The 24,332-nt window shown below is 44.9% G+C and overlaps 2 protein-coding genes across 4 annotated transcripts; both read right to left on the bottom strand.

The window, feature by feature from the left end:
- Window positions 1-3,705: 3,705 nt before the first annotated feature.
- LOC130369662 (uncharacterized) lies at window positions 3,706-8,568 on the bottom strand. Of its 3 annotated transcripts, none has more exons than XR_008892854.1 (5): window positions 8,485-8,568; window positions 8,341-8,408; window positions 6,970-8,265; window positions 6,526-6,657; window positions 3,706-6,360 (listed from the first exon to the last, which is right to left on the bottom strand). XR_008892854.1 is itself a non-coding variant. In XM_056575169.1 (5 exons), exons 3-5 carry the CDS (start codon window positions 7,337-7,339, stop codon window positions 6,089-6,091), a joined length of 774 nt encoding a protein of 257 aa, XP_056431144.1. In that variant the 5' UTR covers window positions 7,340-7,798; window positions 8,341-8,408; window positions 8,485-8,568; the 3' UTR covers window positions 3,706-6,088. The 3 variants fall into 3 exon arrangements, 2 of the variants coding, with proteins under 2 accessions (XP_056431144.1, XP_056431146.1); XM_056575169.1 differs by having other exon boundaries at window positions 6,970-7,798; XM_056575171.1 differs by lacking the exon at window positions 8,341-8,408 and having other exon boundaries at window positions 8,485-8,566.
- A 4,694-nt stretch (window positions 8,569-13,262) lies between these two features.
- Window positions 13,263-17,276, bottom strand: LOC130369649 (uncharacterized). The gene is made up of 2 exons (XM_056575146.1): window positions 15,786-17,276; window positions 13,263-15,544 (listed from the first exon to the last, which is right to left on the bottom strand). Exons 1-2 carry the CDS (start codon window positions 16,156-16,158, stop codon window positions 14,529-14,531), a joined length of 1,389 nt encoding a protein of 462 aa, XP_056431121.1. The 5' UTR covers window positions 16,159-17,276; the 3' UTR covers window positions 13,263-14,528.
- Between the last annotated feature and the right edge of the window lie 7,056 nt (window positions 17,277-24,332).

Below are 24,332 nucleotides of genomic sequence, written 5' to 3' on the forward strand. Positions count from 1 at the left end.
ACACAGTGAATGATGGCAACAGACAGAGGAACAGGGGTGATGAAGTTGTTGATCATTGGGGTTGTATAAATGTGCATATCTCTCTACATTTTAAAACGACATAATGTGTTGGCAGCAAAGTTAACTTCACTTCAGGTTAATGCTTTTGTATATGAGCCTGCCGGGTGATACTCCAGACAGGAAGTAGTAACTAGACCAGCAAACCAATCACAGCCTTGCAGGCTGGGCGGCTCGCGTAAAAGCTTACGTAAAAAATGACGCAAGTCTAGAAAAATCGCCCGACGCACGCAAGACGTTAGAAGTCGCGCAAGGGGGGCGCAAGGGCCTCTTGCGCTTGCGCTTACGCTTACGTAACCGAGCATAAACCAGCCTTTAGACGCGGCAGACGCACGTAATTACTCACGTAAACGCAGTAAGGCGCCCAAAGAACCAACGCCCGGAGTTCAAAAAATTGAACTTTCAACACTTTCAACACACTTTCAACACACACGCGTGATGCTTAGCCGCGATAGCCAATCAGCGTTGAGCTTGACCCGAAGTCACTGGGAGACAGAAAGAGAAAGAAGAAATGGAAGACGCACTGATAGTGGCGGTGTGTGGTCAATCTGTCCTGTACGACACCACGTTGGTGTCGTACAGGGACAGAATTAAAAAGGAGCAGGCGTGGGTCGTCGTGGGCGAGGAGACGGGGATTCCTGGTAAGTTGAGTGAATAATTTGTATTTTGCTTGGCTTCAGCTATCGGTTGTGTTTACTATGATACAAGTTCGCGCCGGTTAGCGGTAGCACCAGTTAGCACTAATATAATGTGATACTTCTAGAACAGACCGTCCCGCTTGACAGTTCTTGTCAGTGGATGTATGTCGCAGGAAATGCACGTCCCTCAGGGACAGGTATATGAGGGAGAAAGAGGAGGGAGAAAGAGGGAAAAAAGAGCGGGTCAGCGGCAAGGACAGTGAAGAAATGGAAGTTTTTTGCGGTCCTGTCCTTCCTCGACCCCTTTGTCACACCGAGGGAGACCAGCAGCAACCTTCCTCGGTGGGCAGAGATAGAGGATGACGGGTCTGCAGGGACTTCCGGGGTAGGAGAAGCAGATGAGGAGTATGATAAGACAGCAGCAGCAGCAGGGCAATCGCAGAATACAGGTTTGTTGAATTGAACGTATACGTATACAGCTTCTGCATTATGGCCACATTCTGTATTGAGAAAAGGTTGATAGTGCTGCACGATTTGGTCTCCATCTTTAATGTGCTGTAATATAGATCACTCGTATATCTTCCAAGCCAAAAAAAACCCAAGACTTCTTACTCAATAACAGATCAGCTGTCAGGGAATGAATCAGACCCTGACGATGTTCCTGCTGCTGCTTCTGCTGCTACTCCTGCCCCTGTCCCTGCCGCTGGCCCTGCCCCAAGACCACAGAGCGGTATGTACAGGACAAAGTTGTATAGCTTTAATTTCAGGGGTTCAACTATGTTTATGGCTAACCGTTTAAGCTTGAACTGATATGAATACTGTTAACACTAGAAAAGCCGGGCCATTTTTACTTACTACTAGCGCCGCAAGATAAGTCATTTGAATGAGAGGCTGTGCATTTGCACATAATGATCACTAGGTGGCGCCAATGACCGCCAATCTACCCTGCAATACGGGCGACCCGAGTTCGCGTCCTGGGTACGTCATTTAATTCTTGCCGTTGGCTTATTTTTGTAATTTCCTTTATATCAGAGAAATTAGGCTTAACAATTTACTTTTATGTAATAAATATGTCTTACAGTATCCCTATAACCCGAATATAACTTGCAAAAACTCATGGTAAAGTTAATGTTAATATTAATGTTACTGATAAGCCTTTGTCACAATGACAAAGACACTGCATGGGAAATTGCAGCAACATAAATTCCATTCAGGTGAGTTTTGCGGCAGGCAGCCAAGAAACTCACCACTGACCACTTCTGTTGAGAAAAAATACTATGTCAATTTAGAGTAGTCAAAGAAATGGAAAATAAATTACATGAAAAGTTTTTTTTTATTTCTCCAGTATTCCTTCCTAAAACACTGATTCTGTGGGGATTGAACCCCGGACGAACGGGTGTTAGAATAATTTGCGTCTCTCTCGTAGATCGCACCATCTTTCAACGTCTTTGTTTAATACAACTGCATCACCTTCTCTCTCACATTTCACTTTATCAAGTTAGAGGTCAACTGCTCATGATCATATCGCTGCGTTATCTCTGTGGAGATAACGCAGCGATATGATCACTGGAACAGCGGAGCCGTCGCATTTACAACCGAATGAAACCCAATAAACCACCACTGGTGCAGGGTCCGGGGGGGTAAATTGCGGTTCTAGCTCACACGCGGAAATATAAAAATGTGCTGCTCCAAATAAGCAACAAAGTCAGTAACGTGTCAACTGTGTTGTCTGTGTTGTTCTACTAAGCGGACGCTTGATGGTGACGTATTACGACGTGATGACGTATGTACACAAGCCTACCGTGGCCAGGCCACAGTTGCGATTGCCTAGTGTGAATACAGGCCAGGCCAGAGAACAATTAGGAGCCAGTTGACCACGGCCAGATGGCCTGAAATCGGCTTCGTGGCCTTACTCATCTATTCAAATGCAAATGTACTGGCTGGGGGAGGGGAGGTGTGACAGAGAGAGAGCGATTGAGAAAGCATTGAAAACAGACCATTTAGCATATAGTTTCCAGGCAACTTCTTCTCATGAGGCAGGAGCTGACCACACAAACATGAAACTTTTAAGACTAAGCCATACACAAATTATCAAATATATTAAAGAATTACAAATCATTATTATTCTCCAGTATTCCTTCCTAAAACACTGATTCGGTGGGGATTGAACCCCGGACGAACGTTCTCTGGCTCAGTCTCAGACCGATCACTAGGAATTAGCTGGAAGAGCCTATAGTTTTCCCTGGATTTTGAATGTTACAAACGTGCAAAAACCAACCCAGTATCACGCGATTTCGTGCTCATGCGCACGAACGTTAATCTATTGAAGCGTGTTCCAGAGCACGATAGTCCGACTTTTTGCATGCTACACAGAACGAAATGTAAACCAATGCATTCTGAATGGGAGTGTTCTCAGACAATGCTCCACAAAACGGTACGAGAGAGAGAGAAAGGGAGGGACAGATAGAGAGAGGCTTCAGAAAGGGTTTGCGCAGATAGTACAGTGCACCCTAGTTATGTTTATGCCAAAACCACAAATGCTATATATATATATATATATATATGTATATATATATATATATATATATATATATATTGCTTAATTATATATATTGCCTATATATATAATTAGGCTATAATTCTATTATTTAGCGTGTAATGAGACAATCTATAGCCAAATTGTCGAAGGTGCCCGAGAATCTCTGGGGATATCAGTGTGGCAGCACGAGCTATGGAGTGATGCCCCTTTTCTTAAGGCAGTATCGGTAGCATTAATTATTGCCAGACAACGCCACCCTGGGAATTTCACCCAGAGATTTATTTTAAGTGGACTAGCACAAATGAAGGAAAGGCACTGAGGTCCGTTATGCAATGAGGCAGAGACGATCTGTTCAATCATACAAAAATACTTTTATTTATACAAAATGTCTGTTCTTAAAACTAGATAATTACTCACTAAGGAGGGAAATTGGGTACTAATGCCGCTTTTCCACTGCACATGTAGCTCGACTCGACACGACACGACTCGACACGACTCGACACGGTAGCAGCGCGGGTGCGTTTCCACCGCAAATAGTACCTCCGGGACGTGGGCGGGGTCGGCTGCGCGAAAGGGCCGTGACGTATTTTTGTACGCGACGCAAACAAGACCTACCCAACCCACGCGTGGACAGAATCCCCATAACAAACAATGGAGGACATCGAAGCAATGGTATTCGTGCTGCTCGGTCTGGTGCTTTTTATAAGACACAAAGGAGAAGAGAGTCAGAGAAGGCTGCACGCGGCGAGACAAAATACACTCGAAAAGTCCCGGAGAGTGTTGGAGTATATTCAACAGTGTGAAGCCGAAGATGAGAGGAATCAAGCCTCCAAGAAAAGACGCATCCAGGTAAGCTAACTGTTGCTAATGCTAGCTAGCTCGTACAAAATAAGTCCAGTGTACAACGTTTTAATGATTGCAAGCCATTTCTATAAGTACTAAAATATTTAGCCTGTGTGTGTGTGTCTTTCAGATGCTACTCTCGTCACAACATTTCCGCCGCAAACCATCGGTCTGGGCGCACAACCGATCCTCGGAATGGTGGGATGTGATTGTTCCCGGCTTCACCAACGAGCAGTGGGTGGAGAACTTCAGGATGTCTGAAGAAACGTTTGGCTTCTTGACCAACAAACTGCGTCCAGTTTTGGAGCGGCAAGACACCAATTTCCGCGGATGTGTGCCCCTGAAGAAGAGAGTGGCCATTGCACTGTGGAAGCTCGCTACTGGCTCCGAGTATAGGAGTATTGGACATCTCTTTGGAGTCAGCATCACAACTGTGTGCCGGTGTGTGCAGGATTTTTGTGCTGCAGCAGAGACATTGTTGGTGCCAGAACAAATCCGTTATCCAGACGAGGTGAAGTTCCACGAAATGGCTACCTACATTGAGAACAGGTGGGGGCTCCCACACTGTGTTGGTGCGATCGATGGATCACACATACCAATCCTTGCACCACAGGACTATCATTGTGACTTCTTCAACCGTAAAGGCTGGCACTCCATCCTCCTTCAAGGTGTTGTCGATGGAAAGGGGCTGTTTTGGAACGTGTTTGCTGGACTGGCAGGGAGCATGCATGATGCCAGGGTTCTGAGAGTGTCCAAACTGTGGGAGTTAGCCAGCCGAGGGAACCACTTCCCAGCTCGCACCAGGAACATTGGAGGGGTGACTGCTGGCTATTACATCCTAGGAGACTCAGCATATCCTTTGCAGAACTGGCTCTTGAAACCCTTCCAAGACACAGGACGACTAACAGCAGAACAGCAGATGTTCAACAGAAAATTCAGTCGAGTAAGGGTGGTTGTTGAAAACGCTTTTGGCCGGCTTAAAGGAAGGTGGCGGTGCCTCCTGAAAAGGAACGACTCTGATCTCCAACTGGTTAAGTCTATGGTTATGACTTGCTGTGCTCTGCACAACCTTTGTGAAAATCATGGAGAGACTTATGAGACCGAGTTGACCGAGTTGGATGTACAACCAGCAGAGCCTGGGGTGGCAGTGGCACAGGATGTTGAGGGCATCAATGTACGGGAGGGTCTAATGCAGTTCTTGTTGGCGAATAATTAATGTTATAATACATTTTGAATTTGCCATGTAGGTATACACATCACATTTTGTATGTTGTGAAAACATTAAACTTTTATACTTTTCATACATGTCTCCACTTTTGTTTTATCATTTGTAAAGGTTACCAAGATTTACTGGCATTAAATGCTAAAAGATTTAAGAAAAATCGAGTAACATTTGAAGGGAAAATACACTAGACACCCTTTAAAAAATGTGAACTGGGTCTGGTTTCTTTCTGAACCCTAATTAATGTATAGGGGAAAAGGACAGCACTGGTCCTATCACTTAAAGTTTATATTTAAACATTTACACCATTATTTGGTAAAATCTTAGAATATGATTGCAGCTTCTTTGCAAAGATTCAGCCAGGTGTAGGTTGGGCGGTATATATTTTTCAATACCTTTTATAACTTTGCCACATTATGCCCCAGTATGATATTACCTTATGTTAATAGACTTCCTATTGCCTTTTTACAGACGGCACTTGAGCACCTCACAATCCAAAAGAGGGTAAAGAACAATTACTAGTTATTTATTTTGTGTGTAATGACTTTTCCTACCAGTGTAATGACAGATGAATTAGAAAATCATGAAACGATCACATAAGTTACTTATAATTTATTAAAACAGAATAGGAGCAAATCAGTGCAGCACAGCAAACTTTTAAACACAAAGATGGAACATAAACTTCTTACAAAAAGGTGGAATATAAACTATTTACAAAAAAGTGGAATAATTATTATATTTATAATATAATATAAACTTGACTAGAGAATCTGGGGCTGGGGGAGTGGTTCAAACACGTCGGTCACGCATTGCCTCCACCAGTTGGCCGAACACACCAAGGAACGATCGGTGGAACTCTGAAGTCTGTGCCGCCTCCTCTCTCCTCAATGATGCTTCCTGCTCCCTCGCTTCTCGGGCGTCAATGAGGAGCAGCTGGAGGTGGTCGTCACGCTGGGCCCGGGCACGATCCTGTTGGGCGATGTCATCGGAGTGCATTTCTCTGAGACAGTCCGTCACTTGAGCCGAGTGCTCCTGTTGCGACAGGCTCCTTTTTCTCTTGTCTAGACAACAATGAAGACAGGTAGAAATGGGAGGTGGTTAACCAAAGCAAGTTTTAAAAAATGTTTTGGGAAAATACAATTGAAGCTAAGGGTGCGCTCACACTAGGCCACAATGGCCTAGTGTGAGTGCACCCTAAAAGCTAGATGATGTGAACTATTTCTTACCAGTGGTGCTGGTGCTGGTGCTAGTGCTGGACGCTGGAGAAGGTGGTTCTGTGGGCGGTGGCGTTGTTGAAGCTGCTGCTGGGGGTTCATCACTGTCGACCAAACCGCCTTCTTCGTTTGTAGATAGGAAGTCTTGAACAAAAGTGTACATGCACAACATAAGTAAATGCAGTGCACACCATAATGCAACACTTAAAAATAACATATTAATTAATGTGAATAGCGTCAATGCTGGTGCATTCACACTATTGTTATTCAAACCTTTATTACTTCCCTACGTTTTTTGGACCTTCATAACTCTATCAAATCGTCAGCCATTTTAACCATAGGAATACCAAAATGTTAAGCTCTTTAAGGACATGTGGGGTCACCTTTAAACTTTTTCCGGTAATATCGAATGTTGCTTTCAAGCAGACTATGGAATGGGTTCATAAAAACACTTACCATTATTATTAATTTCCTCCAACAAACTCATGGCCGAGTCGATGCCACTCTCCCTCCCGTTGTTTGCCGGTCTGTGGCCGTAAATGGCGTCCATTTGGTCGTACCACTTCCACGATTTTCGGTTCGACCCACTCCTGCCGTTCTGGTCCTTAATGGCTTTATAGTCGCTTTTAAGTTTTTTGAGCTTATCTCGACACTGCACGTAAGACCTGATGTAACCATTGTCTTGCATCAACTTAGCGACCTCCTTATAAACCTTTTCATTACGGGTGGCTCCGTCCAGCTCTTTCTGAATTCTATCCTCGGCCACAAGACACAGAAGCGTCTGCACCTCAGCAATGGACCACTGTGTTGACTTACTAGTTGTCATGTTGAAGAAGTTGAAGAAGTGGAATATATGTTGGCTGCGGCGCTGTTATGGCTGTTACCAGCATGGTTGCCATGTCGCTCTCGTGACATCGTCACATTCTCTGGCCAATCAGTGGCCGGCCGTCTGCCGACGTCACCTTATGGTATCGGCTCAGCCGCTTGGAACCTAGAGCGAGGCGGTACTAGAAAAAGCAGCCACTTGAGGTACTAGATCGCGGTGGAAACGCAAAAAAGGCGAGCTGAGTCGAGTCGAGTCGAGTCGTGTCGAGTTGGTACCATGCAGTGGAAAAGCGGCATAAGATCCAATCAGTGCTGAGACCTACTGTGAACACCTGCATCCAAAGGAAAGGGGGTCCCAGGAACACCACACGTAAAACAAATGAAAAATAAACCAAATGCAAACACAATACAAAAGGGACACCGTGACCAGGACACCAGTCCACCACCGTAGGCTCAGCACCTGAATTGAGGGGGATCGCAGAGCAACCAGTTAGAAAACATAATGGAAATAAGAGAAATTAATTAAATAAACAAAAAAAAACTATAATAAGTAAACAAGGAGAAATCAGCAAAAACTCTTGCATAACATAACACACACACTTTAATATGTAGTGGCACCAACTAAACAAAAGAGATAGCGACACAACAGGAAAAGGAACAAACTATCGCTAGCCGAATGAACGGCAATGCGATCGGGTCCGAGCTGGCCCTGGCAAGGCGGTAATAACGTGCAAGCAAAGCAGCAGTGGTTTTTATAGGTGGATTGGCCGCCGCTGCGCCGCTACTGTCGGCCACCCAATCGGGCAGTCCCGGCCAACGTGGCGTGGAGCAGGGAACGGGACGCTATACAAAAGCGACAGTTCAGTAGGCGGCATCGGCTATGTATCGATGAGCAGCGCGCAGCCAGCAGCAACATCCAAGTGAGCCCTTTACAAACAATAACTAAAATTAGCACTGGAAAGGCAACGTATAAGAGAGATGCAGCCGTGACCGGCAGCTCACCTATCACTGCACAGAAGCGGAAATAGACGCACAGGAGCTACGTGACCCAGCCTCCGGCAAGCAAGAGCCTTTAGAAAACAATAACTAAAATTAGTACTGGATGGGCAACATGCGAGAGAGATGCAGCCGTGACCGGCAGCTCACCTGTCACCGCACGGAAGCGGAAATGGACGCCCAGGCGCAACGTGACCCAGCCTACGGCAAGCAAGATGCCGACAGGTGCTCTACGCCCGCCTTTATAGATAGTCTCCCACCGTGATTGGCTGGGACTGCCGCACAGCTGACAGTCACCATGACAACAAACTACATATTGCCACATCAGCATGGGAAATCGGCGCATCAGACCCATGAACAAGTTTCCAACGCCCCATGATGCTTAGCGCGAATTGTGGGCTCCACTTCCGGTTAGTAACCGGCGGTTACTACGAGATCGACGTAAACAATCACCAGCTGTCATTCATCAATTACAATGTGGGAACACAACCTCACCGAGTTAAAAAACGGCAACATAATTATTCCTTTGCCCTCTGCAGTTACTGCATGGGAAGACGAAGCTAAAAAATGGCCGAGGATAACGTACAGCAGCATTTTCTCTTACTTTATTGAGTCTGTGTCTTGCGATGGTAAGGCAATGATGAACCTAAAAAGCTCTGAAGCTTACCAGTATTTACACAGCGAGAAAGTCGGGCGAGTGTGGTTAAAGGAGGTCACAGAAGACCTAGTCTACTTGAAAGCTGATATAGAGCCAAGCCAGAGTCTTAATAACACCCATCTTAAGGCCTGGGTATTGGTATCAACGACAGGAGTGATACAGACAGCAGGCTGTTCGTGTATAGCAGGAGCAGGACGCTCCTGTAGTCATGCAGCAGCAATATTGTGGAAGGTATTGCAACACCACATATTATGTGCCATGACAAGAACTAAGATCTTTTGGTGAAATACATGATTTTGAGACACTAGCTCAAAGACTACTTAAGGTTGTATCAGGGATTCTAGGCCAAAACATAAATTATCACATTCATCTGATCTATCCTCACGATCCATTATCTAACCGCCCCATAAGCAGGCCATCAAAAAAACGCGTCTCTGCAGCATATGCTCCGAGATCGTACACAAAAACATGGTACTAAAACAACCACTCAAAACCGAAATAAATAGTATTCCAACCAATCACTGACCAGGGGTGGGTGTTGTGGTTTTTTTGCGCTGCGTTCATGATAGTTTTGCTGGATGCATGAAACACGGAAGGGAGGGGCGAGCTGGCTCTGTTTGTTTGGGATCTTGCTTCAAATACCAACAGAACGTCACCGGACGTCACCCAAACATCGCTGATACAACCTTTAAGCATAAAAGTCGGTTTCAGCATGTGATAATAAGAAAATGTGAAACCATTCCTTCTTGTAGGTTGAGAATGCAGTCAGGCAAGGTGTGACAGGGACAGCATGTACTGATGTGCAAAGGAAGTGGAATACTGGTGCAAAGAGGAATGTTGGTCTGGTAAAGGCAAAGCATATTAATTTTAGGCGCCACAGACGCCAGGAAACATATCCCCATCCATCAAGGCCAGAACAAAACAATTCCACCCCCTCTCCCCGACTCTTCAGTAACCATGAGGATTTCAAAACACACATCAACTCCTCAATCATGGCTCCACTCTATCAGCTTCAAAATCATGGTATTATCCAGCTTGCTTACAGAACAGATGAGGAGCTCTTTTCCAAAACGCTATAAATCCATTTGTATAGTTTTTAGGATAATTACATTTTTTACCTTGACCCACATATTTTGTTAATATTCAATTTAACCTGTTAAAATGGTTTGTTGACTCAGTTTGAACATGTTGTACAATGATTTTTAAATCAAACCACAACATTGTTGATTATAAATTCAAATATATATTTTTTTTTTCAAAACGCTATAAATCCATCAATTTGAAAAAGGAAGCTGTAAATCAATTGATGGTTCATGTATTTTTATTTTAAAAACAAGAGAAAATACAACATACGATATCATCATCTCACACTATAAATTAATATAAATAAATAAATAACCGCCAAATAAAATAAATAGTAACAAACTAAATAGTAAAATAAATACAATTTCACGTTTATTGTCCACCACATATAATAAAAACACACACATACAAATACCACTAATTAATAAAAATACAACAATGTAAAAAATAAATTCATATCATTTAGTAACGCATTTAGGCTAATAGTCATTCAGTGCCGAACCTGTAAAAAGTAATGATAGTATTGATAATAAATTGATTAAATTAATTTGAGTCTGTGAGAGGACACAGAGAGAGAGAGAGTGAGAGACAGAGAGATTCATCACTTGCGCATGAATCACTCTGCATCTTCATCACTCTGGCCTGCATTGTCAGTCACCTGATACAGTGCATCGTCATAAAAAGCCCTCACCACATCAGACACACCCATTGCTCCTAATAGTGCCAGCACATCGCACTTCTTTGCGCCTTTCACAGAGGTCTGCTTTGGAAGTAACGCAGGTTTCAGGTCAGCCCATCGCTTGCCCCGCTTTAATACGCTATGGAAACAAGGCTCCCCATTGTAAGCCATCTTTAAACCAACCTTGTTGGTACTCAAATCAAGTATGCGTGCTTCGCTGATTTTAAAGCTCCTATTTGACTTAACACACACTTTTGTGGCTGACCTGTAATCAAACGCCTTCCAGTCTGTGCCATAAACGTGAACGTTGCCGAATTGCTGCAGGATGGCATGGTATTCCTGTGGTAGCAGAATTGTATCAATTTTCCTGATCTTCTGCTCAATTCTGCCAAAGACTCGGTCTGCTGGGAGATAGCTGTGACCCCTTACTGGAAAAGTGTACTCTATGCCAAGGTTGGGAAAAGACTGGCGAAGTTCCATGAGCATGGACACCATGTTCATGTTTTTGTTTTGCCCGTAACATGAGTCACTGAACAGCCGAAGTCCCCTTGACCTGCTGACTTTGTGCCGAAGTCGAACCTTGAGGCAGTCACTCAGCGCGGATGCAATCATGTTACTGTCCTTTCTACCCTCATTTTCCTGCCACACGTAGAGATGGACATCATCTTTTGTCTGGTGACTCTTCTCTCCGTGGTGCACAACCACACCAAACAGATACAGGTACATCTGCCGTGAGTAATAGGCCTGTCCTATTGAGGTTTTTGGAAGGACCATGTTTTGCATCATATCGAAACAGAGGGTCACATGATCTTCAGCAACCCTGCCTAACAGGTCATAAAACACACGAGCTCTGCGACGATGCAAGATGAATGATGCAGATTCCATCTTCTTCTCAGTCTCGGTTAGGTTTGGATCTTTCATCCTGATCTTAAACTTGGAACAATCAGAGCATGCATCTGTAGCTGGGTGACCGAAGCCAAGATTGAAATCCTTTGAGAACACTGAATAATAGAGGGAGTAGCTGGTCTGAGCATGGTTCTGAGCCTCAAAGAGCTTATGCATCTTGTGCACATTCTGGTCACTGGGGAAATACTTGCGGCCTGGTGCTCCTCTCCGCCCATAATGGCTGGCCCTGCAGGTGAAAGACTGGATGTGCTCAACAATGAGTTGCCTTCTCCTGCTGTGCTCCTCACTGTGCCGTGCACCACCTCTTCTCTCTGGGCGAGCCTCAGCAGTCTCGGCATAATATTGAGCCACCCGGGACACACGGTCTTTGCTGATGCCTGTGAAAGTAATTATTTAGATTGTTAATACAATGATTGGAGCCAGTGGCGGTTTTAGGTACGGGCGAACCAGGCAGCCGCACGGGGCGGCATATGTGTGGGGGGCGCCAAGTAACATGGGGGGCTCCACGAGCAGTAAAAAATAAATTGCGCTGCGTAGCGGTTATCAATGAAGTACTACATAACATTGTGTTGGGAATAGGTATTTTGGCGCCCCCTCTGGCTGCAGGCGCACACCTGCTCGTTGAGAAGGTGCCGTGCGCAGACGGAATGACCCCCCCCCCCCCCCCCCCGGTTGAGCAACACGCGCACCTAACTCTAGCCCGGGAGAGGAGCGACATGCGCGCCTCCTTTCCATGTCAGTAGGCCTCCTTTCCATGTCACGTATTTACAGCAAAATATAATTTTGTCTAAGGCAGAAACCTACAAAACGGTATTAAACTAGACATTTCTAAAAAACGAAATTGTACTCACCAAGCACTTTAATGAAGCTTGCCTTGCAAACGGGCACCTTCTCCGGGTGACTGCCGCACAAGAGACTGTATTTAACCGATATTTTTCGGTCTTTTCGCTTGTTTACGTCCTTGATTTTCGTACGCCGCCTGTTCACTTTCATTATGTCCAGGAGATCAAGTATGGCCCTGTCCTGGTCAACCTTGTTTGGTTTGTTATAAAACTTGTTAAAGTTCATCATCAGGTCGTCCGGTGACAGCTTCTCGGCCTGACAGGTCGCAGTAGCCGTGTGTTGACATCCAACAGTAGGCGTTAACCCGCAACCTGAGTGACGAACCTTCTTTTCTAGTTGTTTTTTGTGGTTTTCTTTGTCCAGTCTGCGTTTTCTACCCCCGGGTGTAGGTCTCACTGGCTCATCCTGGCCATCAAACGTGTTATCATAGTTTGAACTCATTTTGAAGACTGAGACGGAATGAAACCGCCACTGAAGTCCGTTCACGATACACACACACACACACACACACTCTACCCCGGGAAAGGAGCAACACGCGCATCTAACTCCCGGGAAAGGAGCAACACGCGCATCTAACTCCCGGGAAAAGAGCGACACACACACACAGACACAGACACACACACACACACACACACACACACACACACATTATAGTTTGAACTCATTTTGAAGACTGATCCGTGTTCGATTGCCTAGAACGCTAACCGAATTCAGATTGGTCGAGAGGATATATCGCATTTAGGCAAAAAATAGGTTTGGCGCTTGTCGTGGTTTGGAAAAAAACGGCATCTTGTGATATTTTAAACAAGTAAATATAGCGATTTTGCATTCAACGTTGATGGAGCAGTGAATAGGTTCAGTACACAACAAAATGGCATGACAAACTCATTTTTTTTAAATTTGGCGTTTATCGCGTTTTGGAAAAGAGCTCCTCAGATGTAGAACCTAGCACAGGGCCAAACCAAGATTCAGAATTACAAATTGAGAACCATACAGATCATAGCACACATCTGACATGTAGGAAGTGTTCAGTGTTTTACCAATCATACATTGCTTTGTCCCCCAATCAAATATCCACATTGGAAATGGACACAAAGACCCAGAGTAGGTCACAGGTTTGGCATGACGCTAGGAGACTGCGTCTCACTGCAAGCACAGTGAAACGAGTCCCCAAACGACACACCACAGACCCCCAAAAGTTTCTCAATGAGCACGTGTACCCCACCTTCACCGGGAACACAGCCACGAAATATGGCTCTGACAATGAAGTCAGGGTCATCACACTCCTTGAGAGCAGAGGGCATGATGTGCACAACAAAGGACTTGTGGTGCATCCTGACCACCCCTGGTTGGCAGCCAGTCCAGATGGGATCCTTGATGGGACAAAACTTCTTGAGATCAAGTGCCCCTTCAAGAGTCTGATGTCTCTCGAAGAATTTCTCACCCGGCCAAACGGTGACATCAAAATCTTGGATGATGGAAAGTACCTTGTTTTGCCAAATGGAAGAGCTGGATACTACCTTCAGGTAAGCAGGGTTGTTTTTAATGGCAAGAAATACTAGCTGCATTAGCCGATTACAAGAGATAAACAATATAATGTGAACTAATATTCATTATTTGGTGCCAATTTAATGTATTTTCTATTATTTTAGACACAGGTGGCTATGATGTGCCTTGGTCTACAGAGATGCACATTGGTTATCTGGACACAAAAGGAACATTTAGAATTGGAAATTCCATTTGACAAAGATTACACTGACAAACAAGTAGAGCAACTGGAACATTTTTATTTTCTACATATGCTTCCCAGGTTGGCTGATGATTTTGGAGAAAATAAACTACATCTCTGCCCCAAGTACCTCGAACAGTTTTGTAATTAAACGACATATCAGCTGGCAATAAGTCTCACTCTGTGAGATGCAAAAATAACAAAACAATGGTTCAAATACATTTGAAGTATAAATAAAACTTAAAATAAATGTAATTCATAAATATACAAGATGTTGTTTAATAATATGTAAGATATTAATTGCTGGAGATAAGCTCTCCTCTCAGATTTATGAGAGCTGCACAAATCTGAAGTATTTCATAAATTTTAGGAACTAAGCTTATTGGCACGGTTTGTGACAGGATCTTGAACACTTTGAGGCGCCTTATAGCCCGTTCCACATGAATGCGTACATTTGCTATCCGTCTCATCTGAGTCACTTGCTCATTGGTTAGCTGGCTGCGTTTGCGTGTAAACGCAGGTATGACTAGCTTTACCCTCCTCTCCTCAACAAGATCTCTAATTGTGAACCCACGGTCCCCCATCACCACATCACCAGGACGTAAAAAATCAAGAAACCCTGAGTTCTGTGTAATATACCTGTCACTACACTTCCCACCAAAAGCCTCTGAAATAAACATCAGCATCCCTGATGGAGCAATGGCAACAAGGTACTTAACAGTGTTACTTGCATAGTAATGGCTGTAAGACTCTGAGCGCGAGTCTAAGTTTTTGGTTTTTTGCAGAACACTCTCTGTGCAGTCAATGATGCAAGTTAAATCAGAGAAATGTGGCAGAAAAACCTTTGGCATAGTTGCTTTTATAGTGTCACGGGGCAGCCATGGAATGAGGTCCCTGGTGTGCTCAGCAAGGATATCAACCCAATGCGTAATTGTTTTACTGACCTGACCGGCTGATCTTTTAAAGCGCCTCGCTAAATCAGCTACAGCAAAGTTATGTCTGAGCTTCATGAGTGTTAACAAAACTTCATCTTGAGCTGGCATTGTTGATGACTGGCGCACAAAACCTTGTAGACAGGAGACAAGAGTGTTGAACACAAGTAGAGGAATCCCTGTGTACAGCAGACAGTCTTTATCACCGTTCAGTGTAACCTCTGCAATGGACAGTGAGATCTCAGGGGCAGGTGTGATGATCATGTCACATATAAGGATGGATCCTTTAGAGTAGGTATGGTCCTCCTCAGCTGGATCCATCCACTGTGTTTGGGCATCCTTGAAGGTTTGAGGCTGCTCGAACACCATCACAGCTTGGTCTGCAGGTAATAATAATATTAAGACATAGATGGAGATAATTGGATGAGGGTCTAAACATGCATTGGTGTACAGAATAGATCTAGACAAGGTTTTAACAGGACACTGACCTATGATCATTTCTAAATTAAGGATGAAAGTGAGGATACACCATTGACTTAACCAACGTAAATAGAGTATACTGTATGCTACCGTAATGTTACATTAAAAAAAAAAAAAGCGTTGATATCAAATTTAGCATACCTGTTGTTGATGCGACTTGACCGTCAACACTCATCCTGACGACTCTTCGGCGTTTCTTCTCAGGTGGCTTCTCATAACCCAGATAAAGCATTGGGTAAGGGTTTTCTTCCGTTGGCGCTTTGTCCACAAAATGAAACGAACAGACATAACAACATTTCGGAGGTTGTTTTAAGTTCAGGTTCTTCAGCCAATTTCTTTTAGCCTTTTCATCATTGGGCAGTCGATGGAAGCTGTACCATTTCGGGCACGAACACTCTGCTTTATGTTTCGGCTTGTGGTCAAAACACTCAGATTTCAACCAATTATTTAGTTTCGTCTGGTTGTTAGTACATCCTCGAACGGCACACGTTGTTCCCGAGCTTTTTAAAGCCATCAGTTTATTCAGTGACAGAGCGAGTGATGTGAATAGCCTGCCAGCTGATCAGGTAAAAACACAGCTGTGGCGCGACGCGTAGTGGGCGACCGGAAGTGTGGCCCACAAACGTTTCCCCAGCAACCGCCCCAGGAAACTTGTGGATAAAGAAAGACGTAATCTCAAGCGGGAGAGAACGTTTGCGGTGCTGGTTTGTGTCACGTAAGTACAGGGCTCTCATGTCTCATGCATTCGGCGTGAGACACACGCAATTCAACCCATGCACACGCTCAAACCTGGTCTCACGAAAAAACTTGGTCTCACGAAAATCGTTTCTACTTAAAATTGTCTGTGATAACTAACAATATGACAGCTTTTGGCCACCCGTTTCTACTTTCACCTTTGATACTGAGAAATTGTAACAATACACGGATATATTAAATGCAGGTGCGCTGCTCTGTAGGCAAACCGTGAAGGAAAAAAGGGTAGCTGCTTCATCTGTTCTTTTTAGAATTGTATGTCTTGATGTTTATTTTATCTAGCCATCTATTCTCTTGTTTGTGGCTATGTGAATGAACGTCCGCATCGATGCCTCGATCGCAAGTCCAGTGTCGCGAGCGGACGTTGCCATGACATCTAGAAATCATACCGTATTTAATGGGTTGTAGTGAGTGTATCATAATTCACCGACAGTATTTTGTTGTGTTGTTCTTTCAATAGTGTTAGGCATGTCGTTTACTGTCTTGGTGGTTCAGGGATCGCTGTCCCTTAAAGGATTACGAGCGTCTCATGACGTCAGAGCCCATGCGGGATTTGTTTACTTTCAGCACGTTTTGATTTCCTGTTTCTCTCTTACTAAATAAACGAGTCACACAACTGTGTGCTCAACGTGCGAAATTGTATCTCTCACTTATTGCAATTTCCATAGGGTTATCATTAATATTGATGTGTAGGGGTTGATTATAACTCGTGAATAATATTGTTTAGACCACGGCCTGGGGGAATACTCGTATTCTGATTGGCTGCAGTACGTGCATTAACTCCTGACATAGCCCCACAGACACCTGCTAAGTAGTTCCAGTCAGTGTTTAGATTCTCTGCCCGAGCCCGAGCCCGACGCGGGCCGGGTCGGGCCGATATTTCCCACCACTATACTCGGGCCGGGCATTTGATCGAGCGTTTTTATTTTTATTTTACCATTGGTTTATTGGCCTAATCTGAGGAGAAATCTATGCCATAAACTGGCATATATAAATATTATAGGCCTTTATTACACGGGTCTTCTCAATGCCGTGGAACGCTCCGTTCACTTGCATGGGTAGTAGTCCGGTGACTTGTCTACCCCAACGTCTTCCGTTGCTAAGCGACGTCACCGTCTTTGCGGACAAATTATTTCTCTGCTGTTCAACACTACAAATGGTGAAAAGACTTGTATCCCCCCCCCCCCCCCTTAAATAAATACTATGGCAGAATTATTATTATTATCATTATTATTATTCTCATTCAACTTGAACATGTGTTTTTACAGTAGAGTGGTGGAGGGATGACGTATGTTGGCCAACCCGGAAGTGAGCGTCGCCCTGGATTCCCTCGACAAAAAGCCAACGGGTTTTGCCATTGGATTTTGGATTATTGCAGAAACATTTGCATCTTTGAAGCACCTCCTCAAAAACTGAAAATAAATAAATATATAAAAATAACAGTGCTCCAAAGAACGAAATGTAAACCAATGCATTCTGAATGGGAGTGTTTCTCAGATTTTTCCATGCTACACAGAACGAAATGTAAACCCATGCAAATAAAGACTTCACGGTCATAATAATTTAAATATCATTAATATCCTGAGTGTGTAGGGTGGTATTCTATTTTTTTCAACGGGGCTGCATCCAGTCACTTGATCGTTATGGTTGTTGCTATCGACCGCCCCCTCTAATCCTTACATGGCTCTAAAAACCACGCGGCAAAGGAGCTGCCGTCAATTGTGTTGTTTTTGTCGTAAACTAGGGTCCGATGGTTAGAAAATAGGCAGATATTCCAAGGTATCCTTAAAAGGCAGCTTGGATGTTTTTATTTTCTGCAGTTTAGACTTCTACTATAACCTATTTTGGAAAGCAAAACACCAAGCTCATTGATTTAACGAGGCAGGGTTATTTGAAACAATTTATTAAATAAATATTTGTGAGATGTCAGTTTTGCTTCCTATTTATGTCGAGTATACACCCTGTGGCATCCCGCCACGTAAACCTCGGCCTGGACGGGCCCGAGGGACCGTGGGGGACGGGATATACCACCCCCACCCACCAGCCGGCGACGGAGAGCATCCCTTTCGCCTCCCCAATCAGGGTGATTGGTGGACACCTGGCCGGTGGCAGGGGAGCCATCTTAAAAGGAGGTCCAGGACAGCACAGCACAGCACGGCACGGGAGCAAGGAGGAAGTGTTCGTGTCCGGGAGAGGCTAGAGGCCCACGGAGGCCCGAGAGACCGCGTCTCCTTCATTGTATTTAAGTTGTACTCAATAAATGCCTTTAACGGTGTATCCGCACGCAAAAAGTGTCGTTCATCCGTGGAACCTGGCCCAACCGAGCACCGAGATACCACAACCCCTACTTTCCACAAGCATCCCCCCCCCTCCCCATATGGATTTGGAGAATTGTTGCCACGTCCCAGTGGTGGAGGTATCGTATATATATGAAAGAGGGCATTCAATTATACTATGATGATCAATTAGGAGGCTGAAGCCCTAAAGGAAGTGATGCAATAGGTGACTGAGTCGACAACATTTGAGACCCCCTTTTATCAAAGGGGGTCTCAAAGGACGCATACGCTTCAACCTGTGGCTCCAGCCCTACAGGAAATGACTCAGCAAGTGCTCCATCTCGTTGCACCTGCAACCTCGGTAGAGGCCATCTTGCCCCTAATTTAGCGATCCAGTCCCGCTCCGCTCTTTTCCTTTTCCTAGGTTCCGCAGACCATGGGTCCTAAAATGTTGTACTAGAAAGGTGTCCAACTTGCGTCCAGTGCTAATGTTGTATTTGTGTGAAGAGAGGCGAGCCGAGAGGCTGTTCCTCGTTTCCCCAACATAAGCAATTCTGCATCGCCTGCAATAGATTTTGTACACGCAGTTTTTGTGATTCATAGTGATGTTCCTTTTCAGAAGGTAGGTGGTCTTGGTGGTCGGGTTTGTTGCCGTTATGCAACGTCCCAGGGATAAGGGTGGTGTTGAACGGGAAGGGAGTTTTGCTCGGACCAGGAAGTCCCTTAAATTTGGGTTGCGTTTGTAGGAGGAAATAATCTCTGTATTCTGCGCAAGGGAGGTGCCCGCCATTGTGTCATTAACGTTTTTTCTGGTGTTTCTCATGACCCTGGTAGCCAAGGGGGAGTAAATCGCAACAAAAGGTGCAATGTTTTTTTCGGATCTCTCTCTGCATAGAGGGGTCTGGTTGTTTGTGAAAATCTTGTCTGACGGTTCTTAGAAAGGATCTGGGATAGCCCCTGTTTTTAAGTGCCCGGAAAAGGGTCCGCGTTGCGACGATGCAGTCCTCTGGTCTAGAACAAATCTGTTTATAGCGGATGAGCTGTGATTTAACAATACCTCGAAAGGTATGTTTGGGGTGGAAACTAGTGTAGTGGAGGAGGGCGTGTGAGTCCGTGGGCTTGAAGAAAACTTTAGTGTCTAGATGACCCGTGGCATCGAAGTCGGGTCCTTTGAAAGTGGTAACATCTAGAAAATCCATTGATGTGGGACTAGAGAGGGGTTTGACCTTGATTGAAGAATGGTGGGAATTTAGGGTTTGGGTGAATATCTGGAACTCCTCCTCCCCATGGGTCCAGATACCCCAGATGTCATCAAGGAAGCGATAATAATGCGAGGGTAATTTGGAGCATATGGGAAGAATTGTATTCTCCCATGTGGCCATATATATATTTGCGTAGGCTGGGGCGAATCGTTTGCCCATTGCTGTACCTTTTTTAATTTGGAGGTAGTATTTATTATCAAACTCAAAGTCGTTCTTTGACAGACTGATGTCCAGTAATCGGATGATTTCTCGATCCGGCCGGGATGGGTCCGGATTCTCGTTCATCAGCGTCTGCACTGCTTTCAGGCCCATCTTGGTGTCAATATTGGTGTATAGACTCTCTACATCCATGGAAAAAATAAAAAAAGGTTCTGATAATTCTATAGTTTAAATTTTTTCGATGATAGTGTCCTTCAAGTAACTTTTGTGAAGGACGGACGCTATCGGGTAGCTCTCGCTCCCACAATCTGAGACGATTGGTCTCCCCGGGGGAATTTGGAGGGGGGTGGGCCAGGTATCCAGCGCCTTGTGGATCTTGGGGAGGAGGTAGAGTCTTTTTCTGGGGGTGTCATCCCCGATTAAATATGTGCTCTGTTTTGGGGTAATAGTCTTCTTCTGGGTCATAAGATCTATGACCTCCCTAATTTGGACCGCTGTGTCCAAATAAATCGGGGCAGTAAGCGGCTGGTAGTACTCCGTGTTGTGCAATTGCCTCAGGGCTTCTTCTACGTATTGTTTTTTATCTAAGATAAGAATCGAGCTGCCCTTATCAGCTGGTTTAATTACTATGGACGTATTTTGTCGTAGGTCTTCCAGGGCCTGTTTCTCTGTATCTGAAAGGTTGGATTTTCCTAGTGTTGGCTGTGCAGCGCGTAGCGTACTATGGTATTTTTGAAACGGGTGTATTAATTCCTCAGGTAGGCTCGAGGGGTTGGGTTCCCAGGTTGATTTCGGGTTGAAGGGGGGTGGCTCCTTGGCCTGTTTTCCCTCAAAATGGGATAGGAGTTTAAGTCTCCGGTGGTAGCTCGATAAGTGAGCCCTTAGGGAAACTTTCTGATTGCTGATGGGAGGGGTTGGAATGAATGAGAGGCCTTTACGGATAATTTTTAGGTGTCAGGGGTGGGGCCGGAAAGTGGGGGATAAGTTAATGACAGACTTGTCCTGGGTTAGGGGCGGAATAATAGGCCCTGGGTGCCCTGGCCTAAAAAAGAGCGCCAATGGTTCCACATTTGGCCACCAGTGGAGGCAGTCCAATGGATTTTATCTCAAATTACGTGGAATTGGCTCTGGATCAACCTGGGGGTTTGGTCTGGGATATTCTTGATCAATCCGTTAAGGAGATTTAGGTTGATCCTCTAGATGTTATCCAGGTCCCTAGAGGCATTGATCACTGGTATATGTACCAGGGCATTAGGAAACGTGGCCTTGGCCGCCGAGTAAAGCCTCCTAAGGGAATCGTCCAAAAGAGAGGTGTTACCACGGTTTCTATCGTTTATGCCAAACGAAAGGATGACTTTTTCCACTGCGTCCGACGTGGGTGTGTTGTGCTTCAGGAGATGTACGGCCTGTGAAAGATTAGCACCAGGAAAGCAGTCAACCTGGACCCATTCGTCCATGATTAACGGTAGTCTCGACATATTGGAGTCTCCCATCACTATGATCTTTCTGGTTGGTTCTAAATTCCAATTGAGATTCTTGTTCCCTTTGTGGGCGTGGTGGGTAAAGAGGTCCAATGGGGGGAGGGGGGTAATTCAAAGTCTGCCAGGGTGAGGGGTTTGGAGCGGCCAGGTGGTGTGTTATCAGATGTCATAGGGGGCGGGTTTTTCTTTTTATGGGAATCTGTAGTCCGGATTGTATTATCCCATGTGTTCTAGGGGGAGGGGAGGGCGTTTTAGGGGGGGGTGGGATATCCATACTTTCCAGTGCTAGGCCTGGTGGTCGCACATCTCCTGAAACACCTGGGTTGTCGTTCGGGGTCAAGTTCCCACTGGGATTCTGTGTACCAGGTAGTTTTGTGGGCATTTGCGGGTCGGGTTGGTGTCTTTTTCTAGGGAGTGACTGGTCAAAATGTGGGTTTTGCCTCTCACTGGAGGGTGGTGGTGATGGTTCCGCTGTAGGGGGATCCAATGCTTCTTTTTTATCATTTAGATCTCTCCAAATGGATTCGAGGAGTAACTCTCTGACATATGGAAACCTCTTTCTCATCCATCTTACGGCTATACGCCAAGCTTCTTCCCATTCTCCTTTTAAAGAAGGGTATATGGTCATCCTAAATTCCTGGATTGTTTCCAAATGGTGTTCTGTCAGGGTCTGGAGGGCCGTTTGGAGACAGTTTTCAGCATTACCATTCAATATAAATGCCGTCTTGTCACTCGGGGGCTGCCGGCTGGATGGTCTGGGACAGCCATAATTTAACTTCTTTCAGGAATTTAGGCGTTGGAGATTCCAAAGGACCCCGTTGGACCTTCTCCAAATGGTGGCTGGCCCTTATCAAGTTGTAGAACTCACGGGCCTGATATTGGAAGTCGTCCAAATTCTTTCGCTTCATCATGGTTAAGGTCTATAGGTAGAGGGGTGTATAGAATATGAAGAAGATATATAAACATATGTATACATATACATACATCCATATATACATATATATAAAGTTTTTGGGTTTGGTTGCTAAGCGGCAGTCGGTATATAAGAAGGGGAGGTTTTATTATAGGTGCCGGATGAATAAGAACATCCCATTGAATGTTGTTTTGTAGTTTAGTAGAACTGGAGGATACCAGGGTTTTAGATATTGAACTTGGTTGGTTCGAGAGAGAGAGAGGGGGGGGGGGGGGGGGGGGGGGGCTGTAGGAAGTATGAGATGCCGGCAAGTTTGTTTCCACGGCGGGTCATGAAGCATGCAAAGCAGTTGGGTTAGAACTGCGCAAGGCCGCCTCTACGGAAGGGAGATTACTTTAGAAAAAGATGCACAATGGTGTTTACATCAACCGTGCTGGGGGGAACCGATCCCAATCGAACCCCTACCGCTTATATAACATGCGATATCGCCTCAGGGCAAACAAAGCCCAAGCCAACGGGAGAATATGCAACAAATTAATAGAGTAACTAGACTATTCGACCAGTTTGCACCGCTCCGTAACGGCGATCAACCCAAGTAGTCGGTTATAAATAATACAATAGTGAGTAATCCGTCCCCTCACTATTTAACAAAAAAAACGCTGTAATCTGTCTCCAGACGGTACAAACATTAGACCTACATGGGAATGGTTATCTTCTATCTACATTCCCATAAAAAACACACTTCTGGCCCCCTGCTCCTTGAATATAATTATTTAATTAAATCTATTAGCGTTATCCGCGGCCGTCTAACTACAGGGCTGTTATGATTTTCAATCCGAGGCCCGAAACCACGGAGCTCCGCAACCAGACGGAGGCACTACAAGCTATTCACATACATTTTCCTATTCTAAGCTATTACAGAGTTTAGTCATGGACAACAGGTTCTGTTACCTTTCAGTGGCGCCTGCGAATAGCTTGTATTGCGTCTCGGTGGCCGCATGCTCCCGAGTCTCGGTCCCGGCACCAATTTGCAGAGTTCTTCGAAGAAAGTAGTCCAATCCCGGATCGCTTTTAACTCAGTATTTCGGTGTGGTAACTACGGAGCAAAAGGAGGGGAAGTGTGTCGAACACGTGCTGAGCGTCTCCCAGCTGATCAAAAATCTAACCCACGAGTCCTGAGCTACCTGGAGATTCTAATTCGTTCTACTTCTCTGTAGACTGTTATGGTCAAATCCACGCGGCCTGTGTGAAGTGGGCGGAGCCGGTGTGACGTATTAGCCTCTGCTTCCTCACTTGTCTGAGGTGCTGCCTTCTGTGGATGGAGCAGCTATTGCAGCCTTCAGTAAGGTCCTGCTCCCCTTGTGGCTATGTATAGTATTTACGGCTTATATGTTTGGTTCTGCTTCCTAGAGGCTATGTGGGGGCAGCTCATGTTCTTAAAATACGTAACATACTGAAGGCATTTAATGGTCAAAATATTATTGATAAATATTCGAATATTAATATTAATAAACAAACAAACTTCGATATGATTTTTGGGCAAAAGTCAAAGCCCTACTCGGACGGACATTATCCCTTACATATAATAAGATATCAAGTATAGATTTTGAAGATTCAAATTATGTGATTGTGTGATGTTAACATTACAGTTAGCGAACTTACCTTGTCAAAAATGGCAGGGTGGTGCGCCTTCAAGTGTCTCTTGAGGTTGGTTGTGTTCTTCCCACCTCACTTGAAGCCACAGGGCATCTCTCCATCTCCCGTTAGTACGGTGCATTGAGTTTTTCTTTCTGCTGAGTTATAACTAAAGTGCGTCCATATATATAATCTTTGTTTCCGACCAA

The sequence above is a fragment of the Gadus chalcogrammus genome, chromosome 17, assembly GCF_026213295.1.
Source record: "Gadus chalcogrammus isolate NIFS_2021 chromosome 17, NIFS_Gcha_1.0, whole genome shotgun sequence".
NCBI classification, from domain to species: Eukaryota; Metazoa; Chordata; class Actinopteri; order Gadiformes; family Gadidae; genus Gadus; species Gadus chalcogrammus.

Coding starts and splice junctions, on each gene's coding strand:
- LOC130369662 (XM_056575169.1), bottom strand. CDS start 7,339: ATGACAACTAGTAAGTCAACACAGTGGTCCATTGCTGAGGTGCAGACG. Junction 6,658..6,969: donor GGAGGAAATTAATAATAATG/GTAAGTGTTTTT, acceptor CTTTTGTTCAAG/ACTTCCTATCTACAAACGAA. Junction 6,361..6,525: donor CACCAGCACCAGCACCACTG/GTAAGAAATAGT, acceptor ATTGTTGTCTAG/ACAAGAGAAAAAGGAGCCTG.
- LOC130369649 (XM_056575146.1), bottom strand. CDS start 16,158: ATGGCTTTAAAAAGCTCGGGAACAACGTGTGCCGTTCGAGGATGTACT. Junction 15,545..15,785: donor TCAAGTCGCATCAACAACAG/GTATGCTAAATT, acceptor TATTACCTGCAG/ACCAAGCTGTGATGGTGTTC.